The sequence below is a fragment of the Capsicum annuum genome, chromosome 1 (genome assembly GCF_002878395.1).
Source record: "Capsicum annuum cultivar UCD-10X-F1 chromosome 1, UCD10Xv1.1, whole genome shotgun sequence".
NCBI classification, from domain to species: Eukaryota; Viridiplantae; Streptophyta; class Magnoliopsida; order Solanales; family Solanaceae; genus Capsicum; species Capsicum annuum.
In genome coordinates this window covers 143,820,708-143,846,406 of record NC_061111.1, presented here as the reverse complement: position 1 = coordinate 143,846,406, position 25,699 = coordinate 143,820,708, and the positions used below count along the sequence as shown (strand labels likewise).

At 29.4% G+C, this 25,699-nt stretch overlaps 1 protein-coding gene across 1 annotated transcript in view; it reads right to left on the bottom strand.

The window, feature by feature from the left end:
- The window catches only part of LOC107838764 (DEK domain-containing chromatin-associated protein 3), a 5,403-nt gene extending 2,001 nt beyond the window's left edge, over positions 1-3,402 (bottom strand). The window contains exons 1-2 of the mRNA XM_016681959.2: positions 2,697-3,402; positions 1,927-2,572 (exon numbers count right to left, since the gene is read on the bottom strand). Of these exons, the coding sequence (XP_016537445.1) occupies positions 1,927-2,572; positions 2,697-3,091 (1,041 nt within the window). The 5' untranslated portion in view covers positions 3,092-3,402. The remainder of the gene's footprint in view (positions 1-1,926; positions 2,573-2,696) is intronic.
- Between the last annotated feature and the right edge of the window lie 22,297 nt (positions 3,403-25,699).

The following is a 25,699-nucleotide window of genomic DNA, read 5'->3' as shown; positions in this document are numbered from 1 at the left end:
ATATATATATATATATATATATATATATATATATATATATATATATAAACTATGGTGACACGTCACACGTAAACTGTGGAGTAACATTTTGGAAAAACAGCATGGTTATAATGGAGAATAGGTAATTTGGACAAATATCCCGTCGGCCCCTTAGGCTTAATAATACAGAAAATATTTTTTATTGGGCGTGTCACAGCCTTAAACCACATATAAAAAGGCCAGAGCAAATAATGAAAAGAATAGAGATTTGGAGTTCAAATTTATACAATATTATTTCTAAAAATTACACAAATACACAACTTATATTTCCAATATTACAAAAAATTCCAACTCCTTAAACATATTACAAAAATTCCAACACATACAACAAAATACTATGTATATGTCGGCTATGTTATCTATATTAATAGGGGGAGAGAGTAAAGTAATTAAAAAATGGAAGAGAGTGTAATTACTTTCAAAAAGGTTGATATTTATGTTATTTATGGATATTATTTAGTATATGATTCTTAAAAATAACGTGGAAAATTTACAGTATTAATATTTTTTTTCTATTCAAAGTATTGCATTGGGCTTCTGAATATCTTCTTAAAGGCCCCTTATAATATTAATGGGCTGACCCAGGGTATTCACCTGATCCTTCAAAGGGATTTTATATTTTATTTTCTTTATTTTAATTTTAAAGAACTCCTAAGATTAAATTCTAGTGGCTCCGACGCACTGCCGCAAGATGCAAAACAAGGCAGTCTCTTTAGTGGGGCCCAGGCCCCGTCCAAATTCACCAATTTCCCGGATTTGTTCCGGGGTCTTAATTGGGACCTATCACCCTACCTTAATTAACTTTATTTCTTTTTATAAGATATACTTTTGTTTTTGCACATAAAAAGAACTAAAAAGAATGTTTTAAATTTGTTTAGTTTGTAAATAATCAAGAAATCTTAATTCATCCGCAATGATGCATGAACCTTATTTTTGTTTCACAAATTAATGAACTGAAAATTATTATTATGAGCCCAAAAACTCTGAATGCGTGAAACAAACAAAAAAGAAGTCTCACGTAGATGTGAACATGTGAGCCACAGAACAATTTTTTTTCCAAATAAGTAAAACTAGTAAACCTGCCAAATGATAAGTTTTACTCCCTCTCATTTTTGTATAGGTTTTTTTTTTTTTGATTTGTTCCAAAAAAATATATTTTTTTTCTTATTTAATAACTATTTAAAGACATAATTATATTTTTATTGATTCCACTTAATTAAAAATTGTAATCAAATTTTAATAAAGGACAATTTGATAAATATCATTAAATTTTTTTCTATTTATTAAATTTCGTGTTCGATCGAAATATGTCACGCAAAATAAGTCGGAGGGAGTATTTAGGTAACCTATTTAACAACCTAAAGTTAGAGCTGCTGCAAAATAATATTTCCTCTTTTGCATGGGAACAGTTAGATCAATTACAGAAACTCCTATTCTTTTATGAGTAGGAATAATCAAAAATTTTACCCCGATTGTCACATGTTGATAACATATGAGAAACGAGTCCAATTATTCATTTTTTCCCAACCACTGGGTAACGAAATATTGAATCTAGAGATGGAAGTGGTATTAATAATAAGAAGAAAATTTGGGCAACAAACATGTGAAGACTACGTACACGTCATACATTGAAGCCACTAATCCATTTTGTTTTATCCACTTTTTCACTTTTATCGGGAATAATACTATCTAATCTTTATTTTCTAGTATTTCCTTTTCATCAATTTTTGCATGTAATTTTTTTTATATTTGCTTGTAAATATAAAATAACCATTTGCTTAATCGATGTTTTAATATTTTTTTTCAGTGGTCCAAAACGACCAAAAAATTGATCAGCAAATAGTTGTAGGCCAACCAATTTGAAAATGCGATGTAGAGAAGCATTACCTGGCTGTCTAGCCGGCGTTTGAACATAGAGCCGCGCTTATGCGACCTGATAATATCTAAAAACTCAATTAACGGCTCTGATTTCGCCGTTACCTCCCCTTTAATTCCAACGGCCGGAGAAGCCATCTCCGCCGCATCTCCGCCGTTTCTACCACCATCGCCGCCGCTGCACTGCCGTTTTCTCTTCGTTAAAGTCGCCGTGCTCTGCACGTCACTGTTTTCCTTTGTCTCCTCCTTCGACTCGCTTACTGTATCGCGTAAATCGCCAGAGTCACGACGGACTTTCTTCTCCTGTCTATCTGAACTGCTATCGTTATATGAATCCGCTTCACTAACCGGTTTAACTTCCTGAACCGGTTTATCTTCACCGATCTCGACCGGTTCCGCTTCGTTTTTAACACCGGTTTCTCTGTTCTCTGTTGAATTAGACTCGTTGAAGGACCGGTTTTCCCGGTCTGATTCCTCGCTCGACACCGCTTTTCCGGTCGAATCCTCCGGTTTAACATCGGCACCGCTGTTTTTGTCGTTTTGCGATCTCTCTTCCTTTACATCCTCCAGATCTGGTCTCTTTCCATCGTCTAAACTCTTCTCCTTCAAACTCCGTTCCCTCTCTTCCTCCATTGTTTTCACTTTCAACTGCAACGACCTGTTCATATCATCACAGATCAAAATCTCTCAGATCCAAATACTGAATTATTTTTTCCACGTATGAACTTTATCAAAAAAAAAATTGAAACCGAAAAAAAAAAAAGCATAACAGAGAGATTTACTGGATCGAAAGATCGTAGCGTTGAACCTCTTTTTTAAGCTCAGCAACACGGAGTTGTCTCAGCTCCTCAATCCAAGGAATCGTTACATCTCCATTCCCATCAACATCCAGCTCAACTCCTTCATCAAAACTGTCGTTAATCTTCTCATCATAACTGTTATAGTTATAGCTATTCATGAAGCGGCGGCGGAGGTCATGGTATTTATCCTTACAAATTTGAGCGGTCAATAAAACGGGTAAAGAGATACGGGATTGGAGTTCCATAGCTACAGATTCCCAGTTCTTAAGACCATGCCTTTTCACAGCAAAGGCTAACAAAAGTTCCTCCCATGTACTCCATGTCGTCGTTGTCTTCTTCGTCGTCGTTGTAGCAACTGCTGCTGAGTCGTTTTCCATTCTATGTTCCTTTACACATAGACGCACATGAAATATATATACATACACACAAAAATAATACTAATAATAATCACCAGATGCTAAAGTCGAATGAAAATAAATTTTAGCCTAGGGTTTGATTAGGTATTCTGCTTTTTCTTTATTTGTTCGTGTAGATTAATTATACCCTTTGTTTAATTTTTATCTTTTTGGTGCTCCGTTATATAGTATGTCTGTGTTTTTTGTTTATGGGTTTTTGAATGGGTAGCTGAATTGAGGACTTTGGGCATTTATAGGTGTAGCCATGGGCCTGATCTGAACAAGCGATTAATTTCGTGAATCGACTCTTTTGCCCTTTGATTTTATTTGAATTCCTTATTTGACCTTCCTTCAAATCGTTTCTGAACCGGTAGCACGTGCGAGTTGCGGAACTGGTTTTACTACTTTCGCGCTTTATTTATCGTGTAAATAAATTTTAAGAAAATAATTTTTTTTTCTTATCCTTTTTTTATTTGCTCAAGGAATAACAGTATTTGTTGTGCTTTAAATGGGACTAGATACTTCCACAATTTTAAAGACTACTGAATTTATGTTGGCATTTATTTCACGAAGTGGCGAAAAATAACGGGCAAATTCGCCATAAGAAAATTATTAGATTTTATAAGGATAAAAGAAGCTCCCTGATGAAAATTATCACTCAAATGAGTAAGCAAGTAGGAAAAGAAGGTTTCAAAGGCATGATGAGTTAGGCATTGGCAAATCGAGTAGCTAACATAATTATTACGGTAATTTTTCACTATATCATTAAAGTTATTTTAAATAAATTTTCAAAGAGACAATTAAAATTTACGAAGCTCTTATTAGCACCAAGGGTGACTTGCCTTCCTTATCTTTCAATCTGGACTTGCATGTGTTCCATGACTATTTCGAGTGATTGCTGCTATCTGGCTTGAGTTAGACAAGCAGAGAAGGATCTTATGCCACCGGTGACCGGCCTGTCTATCTAGTATCTAGTACTAGGACTAGTAGAGTAGAGGCACTACTGGGCAGGGCTTCCTCGATCACAGCTTCTCGCTTAGCTAACTGCCAGAATCCACGTGTAATTTTGGGGTGCTTCGGCACCCACTAAACTCGACATAGATTAGGTATAATTATATAAGAAACACAGAATAAATGGTATAAATTATTAAAAAACATCCAAAGAACAAACATATGGTTGGGTGCAGTGGCTTGAGGATGTGACTCTCATATCCAGTTTTCTCAAATCCCTATAGCTACATACTATTTTTTATAAAAAAAAATTTGAGTACTCACAACCTTGAATTCCTGGGTCCGTCACTGATTAGCACACGAAACTACTTTAATCATAATAAATACACTTTTACATTAATTATGTTCTCAGCATCAAAGCGTGCATCTCGTTCTCTAATTAAATAATATAATATTTTCTTTTATTTTTTAGTATAGGGTCGGATAAGATTCCGAATCATTAGCATTTTAACTCATTTCACTCTCTCATCTCTATTCTTTTCTGACGGTGAAATTCTCTTGTCCCCTTTTTTTTTTCTCCAAAGAATTTCACTTCTAAGACTTATTTTGTGAAGTCACTAAACACACATGCACTTTTTGAGATTCCTCAGTTGTAGGTATAAGAGCTTGTTCTTTCTCAGCTATAAATATATCTGATGGTTCATAGAAAAATTCAAATCTCTAATTTCTTCACTACTTTTCTAGATCTCTAACGACATCTTCTGAAACTAAACTCTCTTCTCTACTAAGATGAGGATAAAATTTGATGCCATTTCTTTTAATTGCTACTTCATTAGAGCAATTACTACCTCGTTAAGTTGAGGTGGATGATAGGTTTGATATTTTCAGATTCATTAACGTCGTCTTCGACGAATATCATTACAAAAGTCAGAAGAAAAAAAATAAATTTTGATATTTGATGGGAGATGAAATATAAAATCAAAGAGTAAGAAATTTATTATAGTGAATGGGCTTTTGATTTTAAATTAAATGGATGAGGTAGAGACACCAATTTTTTTTGTTTTTTCACATTAATGAAGAAAACTCTATAAGTTTCTTCTTTTTTTCTTGTTTGGAGAAAACAAGTTGGTAATGTCACATGGCAATTTTATATTAACTTGAAGGTGAATTTTAACTCATTCATCTGTCTCCTCATATGTGACATTATACTTGACCTAAAAATAGGTCAAAGTAATCTATTTATTGTAGTTGGAATCAATTTCGTGAGGTAATAGAACTCTCACAAATTTTAGATATCTTTTTAAAAATTCTAAACAACGTTAATTTTGTGTTTATATACTTTCTAAATTTCTCTTTGAAACATATTAGAAGATATTCTTAATATATCCTTTTTAGTACTATAACGTAGGCGAACCCTCCACTAAAAATTTGTACGAATTTCCAACTTAAAGAGACTTTCTGACCAAAAAGATAAATGGAAAAAATAAAAATCATGCTTTGAGGAGAGGGCTTCGGAAGTAGCTAGCATAATTATTCGAATTTCAGAACTTCTTAAAATAAAAGAATTATTTTGACATCAACTACAATTATATTATGCGAATCTCGTCTCTTTCAAAATTAAATAGGAGGAGATTGACCTGTTGTAGTAGCACAAACTACGTATAGATACAATTTAATAGCAACTTTCTATAACAAAGGTGTCGTACAAAATTTTGCATTTCCACTCAAAAAAAATTCAATAATACTAGTTTCTGAACATGTGAAAAGCACATGAATATTTCATATAGATTATTTTAAAGAAAATTAATGTAAAGACGAAATTTTAATTGTATATGTTTTCTGAACATATTTGTTTGACCGCTTAAAAAATAAGTATGTAGAATTATTGTTCGTAATTCAAAGTTAGAATTTCTTAGAATTTTTCGTACTATTTTTATTGGTTTGAAATTGATGAAGATTGTCTAAATCAATAAATAATGATAATGTTCACAAAATCTATTATAATATATTATTCAAGTGTGTCTAAATAAATAGAAAAATACTCCCCCCATTTTATAATAAATGAATTGTTGAATTTTGGCACACATATTAAGAAAAAAACATTAAAGACATAAATTTAATACATCTTTCTATTTTTACCCCAAAAAAGAAAAAAGTTGACCTTGTAATATTTTTTTAAAAATTAATTGGTTGTCAAATTATAAGGGCAAATTTAAGAAAAAATTCAATGATTCACTTATTTTGAAACACCAATAAATATTTTAATAATTCACTTATTCTGAAACTATGGGAGTAATAATTACGTTCCGAATGAAAGACTTTCGGAGGTGACACCGAAAACATGCAAGTCAAAACAAGTATTTCCGTCGTTTTTTTAAAAAATGACTTAATTTAATTTAATATGAAATTTTAAAAAATAAATAAAATTTTTGAATCTCGTGATCTCAAATTAAAATTATATCAAATGTATCAAAATATCCTGTAATTTTATCGTCTTAAACATGCTACATAAAAGATTAAAATTAAATTGTTATTTAAAAAAGAGTTATTTTTTAAAACAAATTAAAAATGAAATTAAATCATCTCTTTGAAACGTGGGAAATAGTTAACACAAATTTTAGATTTTCAGTATATGTTTTCTAAATAAAAGAATGATTTTAGGATTAATTGTACTTATATTACACATATTTCGTCTCTTTCAGGGTTAGCAATAAGCAGTGGCGGAGCCAAGATTTTTACCATAGGGTTCACATGAATATACGAATTAATCGAATAAGGTTCAACATGTAATATATCTATATAAAAAATAATTTTAATCATATAAATATAATATAATTTTTCATCGAAGAAGTTCGGATGAGCCCTATCTAAGCTTAGATCCACCACTGGCAATAAGAGGAGATGGGCCCTTGTAAGAGTGCAAACTACGAGATTGTTGATTAAAATGTTAAAACACCCACTTAAAAGAGTATTTAGTAACATTAACTTTTTAGCACATGTATATTTCGTGCAAATTATCTACTTCATCCGTCTCAAATTATCGTCCCAAATTTTTTAATTTGATTTCTTATTTTATTTGTCTTTTTTCATTAATCAAGAAGAGACAAATTTTCTTTCCGTATTTTACCTTTTGCATTAATTATTTTTTCTTTAAATTAAAATGTAAACATCATTTAATAGGGCACTATGATAAACTAGTCATGTTATTAATAATTTTTCTTAATCAATGTGTCATCTCAATTTGGGACGGGTAATTTAAAACGAAGGGAGTAGAAAGTTAACATGAAAGCAAAATTAAATAATATTAAATATATTACTCCCCCATCCTATATGTCCCATTTTCTTTTTAATTCTTCTGGAAAAAAATGTCATTTTTTCTCATTTGGTGATTATATTTAATTGACAATATTTTCATTTTATCTTTATTGAATTTCACTTAATAAGAAAAGATAACTAAAAAGTAAATTTTAGGAAAAATAATTTTGTAAACTTTATAAAATCATCACAAATTTCTTAAATTTTGTATCTGATTAAAAATTTACATATAAAATAGGACGAAGAAAATATATTGTTTATAGATATAACATAATAACAACATTTTATTATAATGTTTATGAAATGTTCACAAATACTATCTCTCTCACAATTCAAAGATTTGACTATAGTAAGTACCATTCCAAAATTTTCTGGGCCCGCACACCCCACCCCCAATCCCCCTCCCACGAGGATTATACTCTTTACGCATGTAATTTTAGTGACACAAAAAGAAATAAAATAAACAGTCAAGGTGTAGAGTCCTATTTATTTTCTTCAAATCTTTAACCGTAAATTACTTTTAAGGTATTGAGTTGGTATATAAAGAAAATCATTTGGTCTTAGTTATATAATCACAAGGTTATTTAATTAAATTACTCTTATATGTTTCTTAAATAAATAATTAATGACTATATGCCTATTTGAAAAGTAACTCGGGAATGTAAATTATACTCCTCCTTTTATATTAGTTGGTACATATGGACTTGACACATTCATTAAAAAATCAATAAATAGAAATGTAAGTATTTTATATATTTATCATTGTATGTCTTTTAAAGTCCAATAATTAAATATCAAAATTTGATACATATTACTCTATCTCATGCTTTATGTCTAGAATATTGAATAATTAGAATATGTCCAAATCCATCGCCAGCTCCTGAACTTGACACGATCTTTCACTTTGGCACCTCAACTGGACTATGTTCATTTTTGACACTTCAATCAACTATTAACTGTGTCATTTTCGCACTTTTTTTTACAATCAATCGAGTTGAAATAGAGTAAAACAACCCAAAATCCCAGGAGCTAATCCAAAATCACCTACTCGATTGACAAGCATAGCTTTTATAGCTGCTTTATCTGCCTGAAGTCGTGTAAACCAGAAATGAATTAACAAAGGTAGGGCATTTCCCATTTTTATAGGAACTTCTGTACCAGAAACGTTGACTTTGCGAAGGCCCGAGGTCCCCGCCTTCTTTGCGTCCACAAAAGACTGAGACGGTTCCCATGAACCGCTTTTCAAAGAGGCTCGACCGGACCTAAGAACCGGACAGAAGACAGGCCCCACTGTGATACCTCTTTATTCATTCGTCACAATCTTTGGCACATCTGGATCGGCGGAAGCTGACACGCCGGAGTTGGCTGCTAGCACAACAGGGTGGTGCCTTACCGCACCGCAGGCGGACGCGCGATAGCGGTTCCTAAAGAAAGGAAAGCCACCCCCGATCGAGCTTTCTTCTTACTGGGGCAGTACTATAATAGGCATTTGCGAGTGTTTGGATGCACGTGTTTACAGAAACAAAAACAGCAATTGGACCAGAGAATGCGATTGCTTCTTTCTATTCCATCCCATTCCATTCGGGATAGGTTCGAGTGGCATTTCACCCCTAACCACAACTCATCCGCTGATTCTTCAACATGCCAATTGCCATTTAGCTAATAAGCCCGTGGAGATTGCCATTCAAACAAGGTTCTTGCCCCGAAGGGAAAAAAGAACAAGAAGTGCAGCTATCTCTTTCTTTTGATTGAGTCAAAGACCAGCGCTAAGTCCTGCCGAGCCTAGCTCGCTTCATCGGTTGAGAAAGTATGAGAGGGAGGAATTTGATGACTTTCCAGGTAACCCAAGCCTCTGAATCTCCAAAAGCTAAGGAGATTCATTCCTTTAGTTAGAGAGCTGAATGGTTTACTGATGTAAGCTCAAACTTCGGAGTTTATGTAAATGCCCCATCTTCAAAGTAAGCTGCTTACTTATGAGATTCTATGGGAAATTGAAAACGTCGAAGTAAGCTGTGGCTTATAAATAGGCATTCCATTACTACCAACCCAAAGAAATACGACCTCTCTGAGATATACGGTTTATGCCGGAAAGGTACGAAGTTGGACCACCAAAAAAACCGGGCCGAACTTCTAAACCGCCCGCGCACCAAGTCTTCAATAGATTTCTTGCTGGAGTTCCGTCCTTTAAGCCAGGGTGCAGATGAAGAGATGTCAAAGGGGCTTCTTACTTCCTAAACAGCAATTCCTGCCAAGATGACGGATCCTGCCGTAGGTGCCTCTACATGAGCTTCGGGTAACTGCTTTCATGGAGTTTGGAATCTTAATGCACAAAGTGTGTGTAATACACAAGTTTGCTGACATGATATACGACCAATAAAAAAAAGGCATATGGCGTTGTTGATTAAAATAATAATTTTAAATAAATTATAATTTTAAAAATAATATTTAAATAATTAACTTTAATTTTAAATAAAAAATCAATAAATAAATAACCTCCCCCCTCCCAACCAAACATCATCTTCTCCAAGTACCCCCACCCAAAATTGTTGCTACCCTACCATCACCCCAAGATTGTTGCAGCAACCCCCCCTCCCCACAAACTAATATTGCAGCCACCCCGCCCCCCCCCCCCCCCACCTCCTCCTCGATCATCTTCTCCAATTTTCATCTCTAAAAATTATCTTCAAAATTTCTTCAGATTTCTTCAATAATAATGGTCATAAGTGATTGCAATAGCTAAATTCCATCGCTTTTCTCTTTTGCTTTGTTCAAAATACAACAAAGTTGAGTCCTCAATAATCCATCACTGCAACAATCAACATACCCTTAAATGGGGTCTGTGGTTGAGATTTTCTGCAACAACAAATCATCATGAAGGCGTCGGAGAAATTGAAATTTTTTGTAAAGGATGATGTTCATATCTGCCTTGTCAATAAATTCAACATCGATGGCCAACAAAAATAATTTTCAAGATGATTTTTGAGTCTATAATTTTTTTCTTTTATGCTGAAAAAATATTTTTTTTTAATCAAAAAATTAAGAAATAATAGCGTTGGAACAGAGGGACTACAACTATTGAGAGATTTGAAGAACATATTTGAGTTTAAGGTTGATGCAAAGGTGAAAAAATGGTGAAAAAGTATGGAAAATAGCTGGAGTAATTGAGAAGAAGAAGAAGAAGAAGAAGAAGAAGAAGAAGAAGAAGAAGAGGAAAAGGAAAAAAAGTTACAAATTGATTTAATTCATCATTCACGCGCCTACAGAGAGTGTAATGTACTCTCTTTGCCATGTCAGCGTAAAGTGTCAAAATGACACACTTATAGCTACTTGAGGGGTTAAAAATGAACATGGTCTAGTTGAGATGCAAAGTGAAAGATCGTGTCAAGTTTAGGGGGGCGCCAATGGATTTGGCCTTAGAATAATAAGCATTTAAGTTTGGTTTTGAGAATTGAGATTATTTATGCACCATTCAATAAATTTAAAAATTTTGAATTATTTTGTATTCCTACCAAAGGTAAAATGGGAAATATATGTATAAAATACTCTTGATTTTAAAACTTGAAAAACTAAATTGAAACAAATATTATTAGAAAGAAGATCAACTAATACGAAACAGATGGAGTATTATTTGCATTTTAAGATTTAGTTGCACCCCTATTAACATATTTTAATGTGTCTTAATCATAAAGTTTTTTTTTTTTCAATTACTCCTTCCGTCCTATAATATTTGTCCATTATTAAAAATAGATATTTAGCAATATTTATTCAATATATAAAATTAATAGATAACTTATTCGTTTTTACCCATTTTACCTTTTGTCGTTAGTTATAGTCATACACAATATATTTTTTAAAGCATAGAATTAATGATATTCAAAGGTGATATAATTAAATTATCCTTATTATCTATTGTTTATTAACATGTGTCATAAATTAATATTCGTAGACAAATATTATTGAACTAGAAGAATAGCAATTTTAATTTTTGGGCCTATAAAATTTATAAATCTTATTTCGCCCATATATGTAAATATTCCAACTTTGAAAATAGACGTCTAAAATACACCCTCTTAGACTCATAAATTTTTTTCCAAATATATCTATTTCCCAGCAAATGAAACACAATTTCATAAAAGTATACTCCTAATTATCTTCTCTAATCAGGTTCCTTAACATTCTTTTTGAAAAAATAACTTTTTGGGTTCTTTAATTATTAATTTTTTTTTTTTTACATTAATCCTTGTAATATGTATGCTGTAACACATTTGACATTCAATTAATTAAAATATGTAACACACTATATTTGAATTATTTATGGAATTATATTGTTATCAAATAAGAATTAGTCCTACAAACCTCACATAACACATATGAGTAATGAAGTGATAAAAGAGTAAATAATCATAGTAAAATTGTTAATACTCACAAGTAATAGAATCAAAAGTACACTTGCATGTTCAATTGAATGAAGTATTCAAGGACTAAATTCACATTAATTTGAAGGATTAAAAGTGATACTACATTTTTAATTAATTGCAGGTAAATTATGTTTAGCTAGATATCACAGGGAGTAAAGTTATACTAATTTAAAGGATTAAAAGTGATATCGACCCTTTTTTAGTTGTATTATGTTTCAAAACGTTTAATTTAATCTTAAAATTATTTTTTATAATTTTCAACTTTAGGCCGAGTACTCAATTTTGTAATCCTCAGTAATTATTGGATCTCTTCGAGTTTCAACAAAGTTACAACTACAAATGAAAATATAAAATAGCGTATATAAATTGTAATGATGATTCACGAATAAAATTTAAAAATAAAAATAAAAAGGAGATGTTGGTCGTATAATTATGAGGAGTGGTTTGATGTGAGATATAAGGAATAAATAGTCTCGCAATAAAATGAAGGACTCTTTTATTCCATGTTTAGTGTGACGTATTAATTAATATCGAGATTAATTATCCTACCTTTTACATGATAAAAAAGATACCTCTTTTTTTGGGCCGTGTATGCATATACATGTCAAGGATGTTGGAGTTGTGAGACCTTGGCGAAGCCAAGAATTTCATTAAGGATGTTAGAAATTTTTTTTTATATATATTTATATATATATATAAACATAACTTTTATCTAATATATGCAATATAATTTTATATAAATTTTTCGACGAATGATGTTTAACTTACTCTTGAGTCAACATGGCTCCGCAAATGATGGGAAACTAAAAAAGCAGTGGAGTGACCTTTTGGCAGCTCCTTTTACCTCCCTTATTCGAGGAAAGACAGTGGAAAATACAAGGTGGAAACAATCAGTCCTTTTCTTGCTACTTTTATTTTCACTTTTATTTCCACCCATTCATTCTACTGAGCTTTTGGGAAATTTTGCCCCGGCCCAGTTTCGAGGAACCAAATGTACATCTGCATTTTCTAGCTTTGCCGTGGGATCTTTACACAAATAGCCGGACAAATTTACTGTTTATCTTTTTTTTTAGTCGATGTATATAAATTATACACATGTTATTATAGGAAAAATTACTCGGACTAGTTATTGTTTGGATTTTACTATCATTTAAAGCTTAATTTTTAATGGGAATATTTCAAAAATAACAATTCTGTAGCCTTAATTATAACTTTTATAGCAACAGTTTCATAATTACGAAAAATAGTAAATTATATTTGTATTTAAGTAAAATGTTGCTATATAAATACATATACAAATATAAATGTATTACTCATAAATACATATGCACAACTGAAAAATACATATTCTTCTATTACTATGAAGTGGGTAAAATATTGTTACTTTTGCTATAAGTTGTAATTTTGAAAAAGTGTTGCTATTTATTGTAATTATAGTTTTAAGGATGCTAGTTTCTATAATTTTTCCATTTTTTTTAATTAATTTCAATTCATAATCCCCTCTTGCCTATTAATTATTTTTAATTACAATTCATAGCCTTTCTCATGTATTTTTTCTCTTTTTCTATTTTCTGTTATTCTTTTTTTTTTTCCTTTTTCATTTTTTTTCTTCTGTTTTTCTTTTCCTTTTTTTGTTGCTTTCTCTTTATTTTTTTATTTTTTATTTTTTCACTTTTTTTTTATTATTCATTTTTTTTCTTGTTCTTTTTTTCCTTTTCATTTTTCTCCTTTTTTTTGTATTTTTCTCCTTCTTTTTCTTTCATTTTTCTCCTCTTTTTTTTTTCTTTTCAGTTTCTCTCCTTCTTTTCATTTGTGCGAACTAGCAAACACAAATACAAGTGCGAACTATAAAATACAAATACAAATGCGAACTATAACATACAAATACAAGTGTAAACTATAAAATACAAATTCAAATGCGAACTATAACATATAAATACAAGTGTAAACTATAAAATACAAATTCAAATGCGAACTACAGCATATAAATACAAGTGCGAACTATCATTTGTATTTTTTAATTATTGAAAAGGAACGATTGATTTTCTTTCTACGAATACTTGTTTATATATTTATTGATACTAGTTGTATTTTTTTAAACAAATAACTATAACTCAAATTTTTATACAAATACAATATATTCAAATACATATTGTATTTGTATTTTGTAAAATCATTTGTTTCATTTGTTTGTCATTGTATTTGTATCAAGTGATATTTATTTATTTACAATTATGAATGATAATTTTGATATACAAATACAAAACGGTACATTTGTATCAAATGATACATTACATATTTATATATTTTAGAATCACGAAAATACAATTAATGCACTTACTTGTTTGTATACAAATACAAATGATAAATTATACATGGTCACGACTAAATATAATATGCAATCAACTTACAAATACAAAATAATTTCTTAAAAATAAAAATGTAATGAAGAAAATAGAATACAAATACCAAATATAATCTAAATATACAAACACAATAAAAGCATAATATAAATATAATCCAATATAATATGCAATCAATTATAAAATACAAATACAAAATAGTTCTTTAAAATACAAGTGTGAATTATATACAATATAAATGATGACGCAAATTAACAAATACAAATACAAGTGCGAACTATTAAATACAAATACAAATACGAACTATAAAATATAAATACAAGTGTGAACTTTCAAATACAAATACAGTTGTATCAATAAATACAAAAATATAAATAGCGGTGTGACTACAAATACGATAAACAATTGTGATATTGACGTTATCATCCATGACTTGTGCTCGGCTATTCATATTTTTTGAAAATATAAAAAATATAAAATAGAACCAAAAGAATAATAAAGAAAATAAGTACAAAAAAGAAAATTAAAAAAAAATTAAAGAAGAAAAGAAAGAAGAGAAAGAAATAGAAGTTAGAGATTAAAAAGAGAAAAAAAAAGAAAGAAACAAAAAAAATAAATGTAGAAAAAATAGAAAAAAGAAGAAGAAGAAAGGAAAAAATACACACACACAAAAAAAGATAATGGTAGTGTTAGGCAAGAAAATATTCAGTTCAACGAGATAAGCGTGATTGATTAATATTGAATTTCATTTTTTGCACAACTAAATAGGGATTGTATTCATATTTTATATGAATACATACCATCTGTAAAACCGAATACAACAGGCATAAATCGAATACAGTGGGCATAAATCAAATACAACGGACATAAATCGAATACAACGACTATAAATGATAATTATGTAAAATGTGGCTATGAAAGGTGGGTTTTATAGCAAATACTGATATTTATGAAAGATTCCCTTTATTTATACATCTAGTGGTTATTTTTAATTTAATCAGTTGGATGAATGACTATTTAGTTTAGGTTAATTTTTGCTCTTCTTTTTTCAACTTATAAAACACTTGGATTAACTTTCACAAATGTCCCTTTTGTGGGTGCTTTTTTAGATTTTATATTCTTATTTTTCAAAATTCACATAAAAATATAGATCTTGTTATAAAATAATAAAAACAAAGAAGAAGAGTAGAGACAGAAGAGAGAGTAATTCTTATTACTTCTTGAGGGATGAGAGATCATAAGATTGTAAATACAATGAATAAAACCCCTCTATTTATAGGAAAAATTTACTCCTAGTCTGAGTAAAAGACGGTTGCTTCAAGTTCTAATAGATATCAAAGTAAATCTTGATAGACATTCACTATAATGTAAATACATTTATAACACTGCCCCTTAAATGTCTAATTGGTGGATAATGTGCCTCGTTAAAACCTTACTAGAAAAAATCCAGTGGGAAAAAAATCTAGTGAAGAAAAAAAAGTATATATCTCTAACAATATGCATATAGGCTGCTTCATTAAAAACCTTACAAGGAAAATCCGATGGAACAAAACCTTGAGAGGGAAAAAGAGTACAGCGTGTATTTGCTTCCCCTAATGAGAACATCTTTGACCTTTGCTTCTCGATCTTGTGCAACATCTTCTTGAAAGTTGCAATTGGAGAAGATTTGGTGAAAAAATCAGTCACATTGTCAGTTGAACGAATCTGTTGCACGTTAATATCATCATTATTTTGTAGCTCATGATGTAGAAAAGCTTTGGCAAAATATGCTTCGTTTTATCTCTGTTTATGAATCCTTCCTTAAGATGTGCTATGTATGCTGAATTATCTTTGTATAAACTTATGGGTAGATTGTCATATTTCACACCATATTTTTTTAAAAGAGATGTATCATGGACCTCAACCATACACATTCTCGGCTTGCTTCATGAATAGCTATTATCTCAGCATGATTCGATGAAGTGACTACGATAGATTGCTTTGTATATCTTCAAGCTATGACAGTACCACCACATATGAACACATAGCTTATTTGAGACCGAACTTTACGCGGGTCAGATAAGTACCCAACATCAGCATGACCAATAAGATCGGGACTGCAATCCTTAGAATAAAACAACTCATGTATTTTATCCCATTTTGATGTCTCATAGTAGGAGCAGAAATATACCTTGCTAACAAGTGCACTAAGATATGGTACTTCATAACCAATCTAATTCAATATATTTCGAATTTCAGCAAATAATCTATTGCTTTGAAAACTCTCCAAGAGTTCCAATGACGTTCAAGCAATAAACTTATACAATATAAGGATTATAAATAAGTTTCTCAAAAACTTTTATATGCTTCAACCTGTTTGAATCCTTAAAAGTTTTCACATAAGTTTTGTCAAGTGACAATATTCAACATTTCATGAGTGACATCTTCAAGTGTCTGGACTGCAAATCAAATAAGTTTTACGCTTATCAAAATGCATCCTTTCATGTCACTTGATAAATGTTTCTACGTCAGCATGCTTAAATTAACGTAGAATTCAGGTCCTCGTAATCTTTCACAATATTTTGTCAAAGATATTGATGATATATCAATTTGTATCGGTTCACAATGCGACATAACATTTTGAGATCTCATCACTTCATTATTTTCAGGTAGATGAACCTCTCATAAGGTTTCATGAAGTGTTATGTCGTAGGCTCTTCAAAAGCTCGTTGCCTTTTTATTATGATTATTTGCTCCTTATTTTTCAAGGACTATTTCATTTGGAATCGATCAATCTACCACGCTTCACGCATGCATAGACTTTTTCCTTTAGGAACACAAAATAATAGCATTTGCGCTTAATATGAGATGCTTTCGGCATTTGACTTGAATTATCTTTTGAATGAGGATCTGGTGATAATTCCTAACATATTTCATAGCGCTTATAATCTCCCCCTTGTGTTAAGAAAACTAACATACACCCTCTACTTCTTTGAGGAATCCATCTTTATGCATTATGATATATTCATTAATCGTATACCGTACATCAAAATTATTAGATGGAATAAATAGTTTTCGACCTTGAACCAATTGAGAGGGAAGAAACAATCATAATTTATTGATCTAATGCATACAAATGCTATTGCAATATATCATATTTTAGACCAATACATGAAGTTTTATTTTCATTAATAATGGTTTAGTTATTTATCGAAGGCATTCAATGCCAAACGATCATCATCAAGATAACTTTCTTGATTGCATAATCTGAAAATTATGTTCTTAACTCAATTTTATTGAGCAAACAACTTTATGAATGTCAAACTGCAGGTTGACAATGAATGTACATGTGATCATCTTATTGATGCATCTTTTCAACATATCACATGATAGGTGAACGGACTCTTATTCACCTTTTATAATTTTCAGATTTGAAGGGATCCAATCTAAATATTAGTTGGTCCAACCAACTTGTCATGAGAACAAACGACATAAATAATTCTTGAAGAATCTTCTAGTTCTTCAATACATGCATATTTTCGAGATGTCACAATCGTTCATATCAATTTATGAACTTTTATTCTAGTAAAACTCCAAGTTTACCATGACATGTACTTTTTTTTTAGTAAATTTCAGATTTACTAATACATGAATAAATTTCAGATTTACTACTTCAAAAGTAGATTTCAAAATTATTCAACCTCTTTCGAAGGTGAGTTGTGATACAATCACAATCAAGTGCACGTTTGCATTAATAAATTTCTCACTCCCCAGGAATGAAATATAATCGTGCCTTAAGCCTAAAAAATTATGATAGCTTATAATCTATTTCAAGATTTTGCTACTTGAGAAACAAATCGAGGCATACATATGATGTAGAGAATTTTTTCTCTAACATATCTTATAATCATATAAGCGTGTGAAGATATCATCACTTTTGATGATCATTATCATATTGTTCCTCCACGTGTATATCCGTGCATTCAATCACTTATCTTCTTTCAGACATATTATGCACTGCTACTACATACATCTCAAGAATAAAGTAAGTTGTCATATTTCAGACTTATCATATATTGCTACCATATTCACTTCATGGAATAGAGCATATTCAATGGGTTGAATTTCATGACTTTTCATCAAATACCTATTATTTTGCCTTAGCCATCATAATATATCAAACTCAACGTCCTATCCATATAAAGGCGTCTTAGGCATAAATCAATGAGATTTGAACTCAACATATTATCATCTCTTTTGATAATAATATTGTTCTTGATAAATAAATTCAAAATATAAATGGTTCCAAACCAATTATTTTTCCTCAAATCCAACAATAATTATATTATTAGTAGCAAAAGACAGATAACATAAGGAATTACTAACCTTAGAATTACCTTTAGATTTATAATTTCACCTTATTTGGCAGAATCTCGTGTTGGTAATCTAAATTGGTTAGAGACTCGAAAACTTGTGTAGCCACGTACGAACAGATCTCAATTGGTAAGAGACTTCGTACAGATCTCAATTGGTAAGAGACTTTGTGCTGATAACGTGTTATAAAATAATAAAAACAAAGAAGAAGAGTAGAGAGAGAAGAGAGAGTAATTCTTATTACTTCTTGAGGGATGAGAGATCATAAGATTGTATCTTGAGGGATGAGAGATAATAAGATTGTAAATACAATGAATAAAACCCCTCCATTTATATAATGTAAATATATTTATAACAGAACTTATCTTTTTTCTTTTGGACAATATTAGACTCAGCTCTTAAATATACTCACTTGTTAAATTATATTGATAATGTAAAAAAATCCATGTAAACTCAATTACAAAAGTTAAAAATAGGTAGTTGTACTGCTATGGTTTGGTAATATTTACTTATTTTATTCTCTGAAGAGTTGGGGAATCTTATTATAGTTCTTCACTTGACAGATTTATAAATCATTTCCCCCCATGAAATCTAATTTTGTGGCAGATGTGTGAATGGACAATAGATTTGATTGGACTCATTGAAGTTGCGTAAATCTTGTTCTTTTGGCTAACTTGTTAGTATCACTATTTGCTATTCGTATTTGTTGTGATTTCTATTAATTTAATTTCACATCAGGTAATATTTATTTTTAAAAAATAAAACTCTATTTAATATTTTCTCTGTTTAAAAAAGAATGACCTACTTTTCTTTTTAGTCAATTTAAAAAAGAATGACTCCTTTCCTTTTTTGACAATACTTTAATTTCAACTTTCCACATGACATGTTTAGGACCACAAGATTAAAGGACATTTTAGTACATTTGACACAACTTTAATTTAAGGCCAAAAGATTCAAATTTTTTTTTACTTTTAAACTTTGTGTCAAGTCAAAGTAGGTCATTCTTTTTTAAACGGAGGGAGTAGAATTTTGTTCATACTTGAATCTCTAATTATAAACGAAAAGATATTATCAATTCACCGCATAATTTATTAATAAAAGAGAAATTTTACTATGATAATACGGGCCATAGAAGAAAATACCAAACTTCATGTGACCATCATAATCCGATTAGTATAAATAACATAAATTCCATAGCAAGTGAAAGTAATTACATAAAATCCCTTCAATCTTTTTCTCTCCCGATTTTGAGAAATATACTCATACATCTGGTCGACCCTCATACATTGCTAGAATGTATGATAAAGCTGATTAGGCTCTATTTAAGGAAAGATTAATCTGATAGTTAATATCAATATGTTCCTTAATTCACGTCATTAATTACTCAACTATATTTAAGAAGAGATAAATCTGATAATATCAATCTTTTCCTTAATTCACGTCATTAATTACCCAACATTTAGTAGTGTATGATTAAATATAGTAATTGAAATTTAAATTCAAAAAATATGTTAAACATCATATTAAACTTTCTTTTTTGTTGAATTGCGTTCGGTGAAAAAAAAAATCTTCTACTGCTTTCTTCAGTTCTCAGAAAAATCAATATGAACATCCCCATATTGTTGCGCATTCGAGCTTTTGAGAGTCGGAAATTATATATCAATCCTACAAAAGTGACACAATTATTTTTTCGGAAAGTATAAGTTTCTTGAAATTGATTGCTACGATCGCGATGGAATTGGATATTAATGAAGTTCGTAAAAAAATAGAAGTAAAATACATTATTGAGGATAATTCTTCTTCAATTATCGTAAGGAATGACAATGGAGTGAGGGTTTACATTGAGTTGAAGAAATAATTCTTGGGATTGATTAATTTTCCTCTGTGTATATCCATTTTCAGAACAAGGTTATACAGTTTACATATATAATATTGCGTTGCCTTTATAACGTATTTACAGGTGTGTAGATACTATCTAATTTGTCAACTATAGCAGTAAAGATTTGTTTAAATGTATTGTATATCAAATAGTTAAACATTAAACTGTCCTATCTATGTAATGTATAACATTTTCTTATAATTGACCACATGTACTATTTCATGTTTAAACAACAAAAGAAAAGGCACTCTCATATATAGTATTTCATTCAAATCTAGGTTGCCATTCTATAGTGTGATATGCGTATGATAATATATTATACTTAAGTGCATATGTATGATAAAGATTGTTTTGTTATTACGGACTCATATTTGCGTACCAATCATACGGTTAATAGTGGAAACATGCAAAAAGTAATAAATGTAAAATACCTTAACAATATGTTATTATACATAGATTCTAATTGTATAATTCCACTAAATACAAAAACAACCTCTTCTATGAATGTAAAAACTTATATTATACATAAGTGTGCTAAATAAAGTAATGTATAATGTATAAAATCTACACCTTTGAAAGATGTGGTCAGCCGGAATCATCAACCTTCTTCTTACTTTTCGATTTTGAAGTTGACTTCTTCGAACTAGAACTGACCACTTCCTTTAATCTCTTTATGGTTATCGAGTCGCTCTGGTGCTTTAAACGATTTTCTGCGAAATTGGGTTTTTTAAAATTGGATCGTTCCAATGCTTTGAACCAAAAAAGCATTTGAAAATTTTTTGATTTGGTAAAGTTCAAAAAAAAAAATATACAAAATTAATGAAGAAAACCATTAAGTTCAATTAATGTTTGAAAACTTACAAATTGATAATCTCTAAGTACATGATTGCTTGATCCTGGGTGTGAAAAAAGAGATTTGATAATGGAGGATAAAATTGATTTGTAATTAGAGAGAAAAAATGGAGCAAAAGGCAACCTTTTTAGATGTATAAGAATAAAGAGAGAGAAAGTAAACAATTAGGGGATTTAAGTAATTAATTTGAGATTTATGTAATTACTTTACCAATATGAGATTTATTGTAATAAGGTAAAGTTACCTTGTGTATATATATAAATTTTAGATCCGACTATCACGATTGAATTTCTTTATAATTTAAATTGGACTTTGATTTATAGGATATAAGTAAATTATGGGAATTTGTAGTAGGTTTGGTCAATTTTTTAATAGTTATTTATTTTAAAGGACAATCTAAAACAAAAAATAATTTTATAGAGTAATAGTTTATGTTTGGTTAATTGACTTAATTTTTTTTTTTTTTTATCAGTACTAGAGCAGTAGTTTGTGTTTTTTGTTCGAGGCTCCAAGAGTGATTTTTGAGAAAAGAACATTTTTCTAGAAAAAATTCACTCACCTACTAATCTACTAAGTACCGATTATTATTTTATAAAAATCTGGTCAATTACCTAACACACTGTTTGGATGATGATTTTTCATGGTATGGTTACTAAGAGAACCATGTTTATTTGTTAAAATGTATGGTATAGTATGGTATGATTTAATTTCATAATTTGATAACCATGAAAACCCCCACTTTAAGTAAATTGTTGGGCCGTGACACTTTGGATTAATATGTATTATACGTCACACTTTTCTATAACGTCACTTAGTTACTCGTTATAACGATATTTCATTATAGCGGCTTGATTTTCTTTGAAATCGATTTTTCATGTTATATTTCACTTTTCTATACTGACATTTTAACTATAACAACATTGACGTGTAATAGTACACTCTTTTTAAAATTAACTCTCTATAATAGCATACACAAGTTTATTTAATACCAAATTATTTATCATAATCATCATTAATGTCATGCACACAATAGATTTCAAGTACGGATATCCAATTTAAAGAAAAATAAATGATGTGCATCAGTTATTTCATAATTTCAAGAGGAATGGACTATTAATATTTGCCTTTTACTCCATCTGTCTAACAATACTTGTCCACTATACTAAAAAATAGATGTTTAATAATATTGTCTAGTTTGAAAAGTCAATGAATAATTTATCCTTTTTCTATCCATTTTTACCGTTGCTATTAAATATTATTTATAACTTAATGCTTTTTTCAAGGTATTAAATTTATTATATCCAAAGGATAATATAGTAAAATTACTCGTATTATATATTGTTTCTTAATTTGTCAAGTTAATAGTGGACAAATATTGTATCGACGGTAGAAGTATGTTCATGCTCTCTCTAACAACTGATTAAAATCTAAAAGTGAAATATTAGTGTGTATATATATATAACTAACAATATATCTCTATAACAATCTTAAAACTTTCGGATAAATATAGAAGTTTTAGCGTATTTATGACTTAGAGCCCGTTTGGATAGGCTGAAAAAAAGTGGTTTTTAAAAAGTTTTTTAAAAGTGTTTTTGGAAGTGTTGAACTTATTTTAAAAATAAACAGTTACGTATTTGGATAAAAGTGTTGAAACTGAAAAAAAGTTATTGATGTGTTTGGTAAACAAGTGCTTTTAAGCATTTTTTTTTTGGTCAAAATATTTGAAATACCCTTAAAGTTGTTAACAATATGTAGAGTTGATTATTATTAATTTTTATTTCTAAAATTATTCAAATTAAAATTAATATATATATATATATATATATATATAGTATTTTCTTGAATGACTATTAATTTGTGCGCTAAATTTTTTTTTTTTTTTTTTGTTAAAAGAGTTTAAATCATCAAGCAAAATATATATGTTACTAATCATTATAATTACATTAATAGATAAAATAGTTGATCACAAATGATACTATTTGTTTAATAAGAAAACTCTTAATTAGAAAATATATTACTCGTTGATTGAGTAATAACTATCACTATTAAAACATTGGTAAATGCGAATATTATGTCATGAAATATAGAAGGCTCATTCATTAATCGTTCATGAAGTTGTATATTTTCAATGAGTATTCTCCATATATTTTGGTCGGTGAATTATTGTTTTATTAGAGAAATTAATATGTTGCACAATAATAATTGTCCAAATTTAAAAGAATATATTAAAGAAGGAGAATAATATATAAAAATTCATATTTCATAAATTAGAAGTTTCGTACAAAAAAAGTACTAATATAGTTAGATTTAAGTTCACCATAAATACAAAAAGTAAAAATATTCAATTAATACAAGCATTACAAATATCATTAGCAATTTTTAACTAAAAATAAACCCATTCAAGCACCCACAAAGTGAAATAAGCACAGATGTACTCTCTCATATTTCTCTTAAACAAAAATTCCATGGTAATACAATAATAACAACATATTAAAAAACAAGTGAAATTTGAGGGAAATGATGTGTGGTCTTACCCCTATATGTAATGCATTTTCATATAAAAAGCATAGAAACTAAGTTGAAAAAAATTACTTTTCCAAATATTAGTCAGCATATGCAAGACCTACAATGGGTTAAAGAAACAAAGGTTCTAAATATTTATGTTTTCATTACTACCTATGGGTTCTAAGCAAAAATACTTTCTTTAGTTCGCTTTTACTTCTCATTATTTTTCTAATCAAATTTTTAAGTTTACTTATAATTTTTGCTATATTAAGAATTTTCTTTTAAAAAAAACTTATTTTATCCTTAGTTTCACCATGTGTTTGGCCATAATATTTAAGAAACATATTTTACTTGTAAACGTTTTCAAAAAAAGAAAATTGGTTCACATACTACTTTTTCCTAGTATTTGAAAATTTGAATTATTTGTCAAAAATAGTTTCCAAATAATATAAATTATATGGCCAAACATTATTTGTCAATTTTTTTCAAAAAATTACTTAAAAAATTTATGATCAAACGGGTCCTAAACATCAATTAATAAAGATAGTAAGGTGAAATAATCATATAATAATTATTTATTTAATGAATGTATCATGTAAAAAAGTGATAAATTAAAGCCAAACGGAAGAAATGCTATTTTGTCATGATGTTTTCTTATGCTAAGAAAAATTGATAACAAGTACTCAGATAAGTTTCTCTTTTTTTAAAAAAATAAAAAAATAAAAAATTTTGAGGGATAAAAATGTCTTTTAGTGGGTTAAAACATAATGACTTATAAGCCCCCAAAAATAAGTACCCAATGAGGTGCTTTTAAAAAGTGGCTTATAAAAAGTAAATTTTAATTTTTTTTAAGCAAGTTTTAAATTGTCAAACACTTAAAAAAGTTAAAAATAACTTAAAAGCTATTTCTTAATTTAAAATAAGTGAATTCAAACGCCCACTTAATCCATATTTTGACGGGACTTTATCCTTTGAATTAAAGTATCTGCACGAACACTATTTTTTTCCCTTATAAGAGGAACAAACTTTTGAAAAATTTGATTTAACCCTCAGGTTGCTTGAGCAACCAAATAAAATGCACCACTAGAATTTGTGATGGAAGGATAAGGTTTCAGTATTTGATATTTAAGAACAAAATTAACTTTTATAAGAATAAAATATTTCTTAAGTAAAAATTTTAGCATGAAGTTAAATTAATCAGTCATCAAAATTTATATTGTGTGCATTAAAAAAGGAAAGAAAAAGAGAAAAATGAATAAACTCTCCTGATGGTGAGAGCTACCCTAGCAAAAGTTAAAAAAAATACTCCTTAAGAACTCAAAAGTGTCTTCTATATAAATCTGCTGCCCATAAATTTTATTAAAACTATTATATTTGGACATAGAATATATGACAGCTCAAAAGTGTTGATACTCGAAATCATTTTGAGGGGTAACATTAATCCCCATCTATGTTTCAATTGCAAATCCTGTAAAAAGAAAACAGGAAAAAGTAGTTGTTAGGCGTCAATTTAAGCCTGATTAATTATAAAATATAAATGTTATATTCTTCTTCTTCTTTATTTCTATGAATTATATATATATATTTTTTAATATAAATGCTCAAGTCATAAGAATTTTAAATTTTGATGTATAAATTTACTATTATTAGTGTTGAAAAAGATAACAACTCTTTTTACTATAATGCAACAACTATGGTTCAATGAGAAAAAATATATCTTTGGATATCTAAACTGAAAATTCATTCACTTCATAAAGATTTATGACATTTCTTTTGTGAAATGTGTAGAGCTTTAATGCACATTTCATATTTAAATAAGTCAGCGCAAGATACCTAAAATTATCTCGAAAATTCACTTACATCCCTCAACTAAGGCATGTACCTATCAGACACCTGAACTGCTAAAATTGATACCTATCAGTAGGGGTGTTCATGGGTTTGGTTAAAAACCAA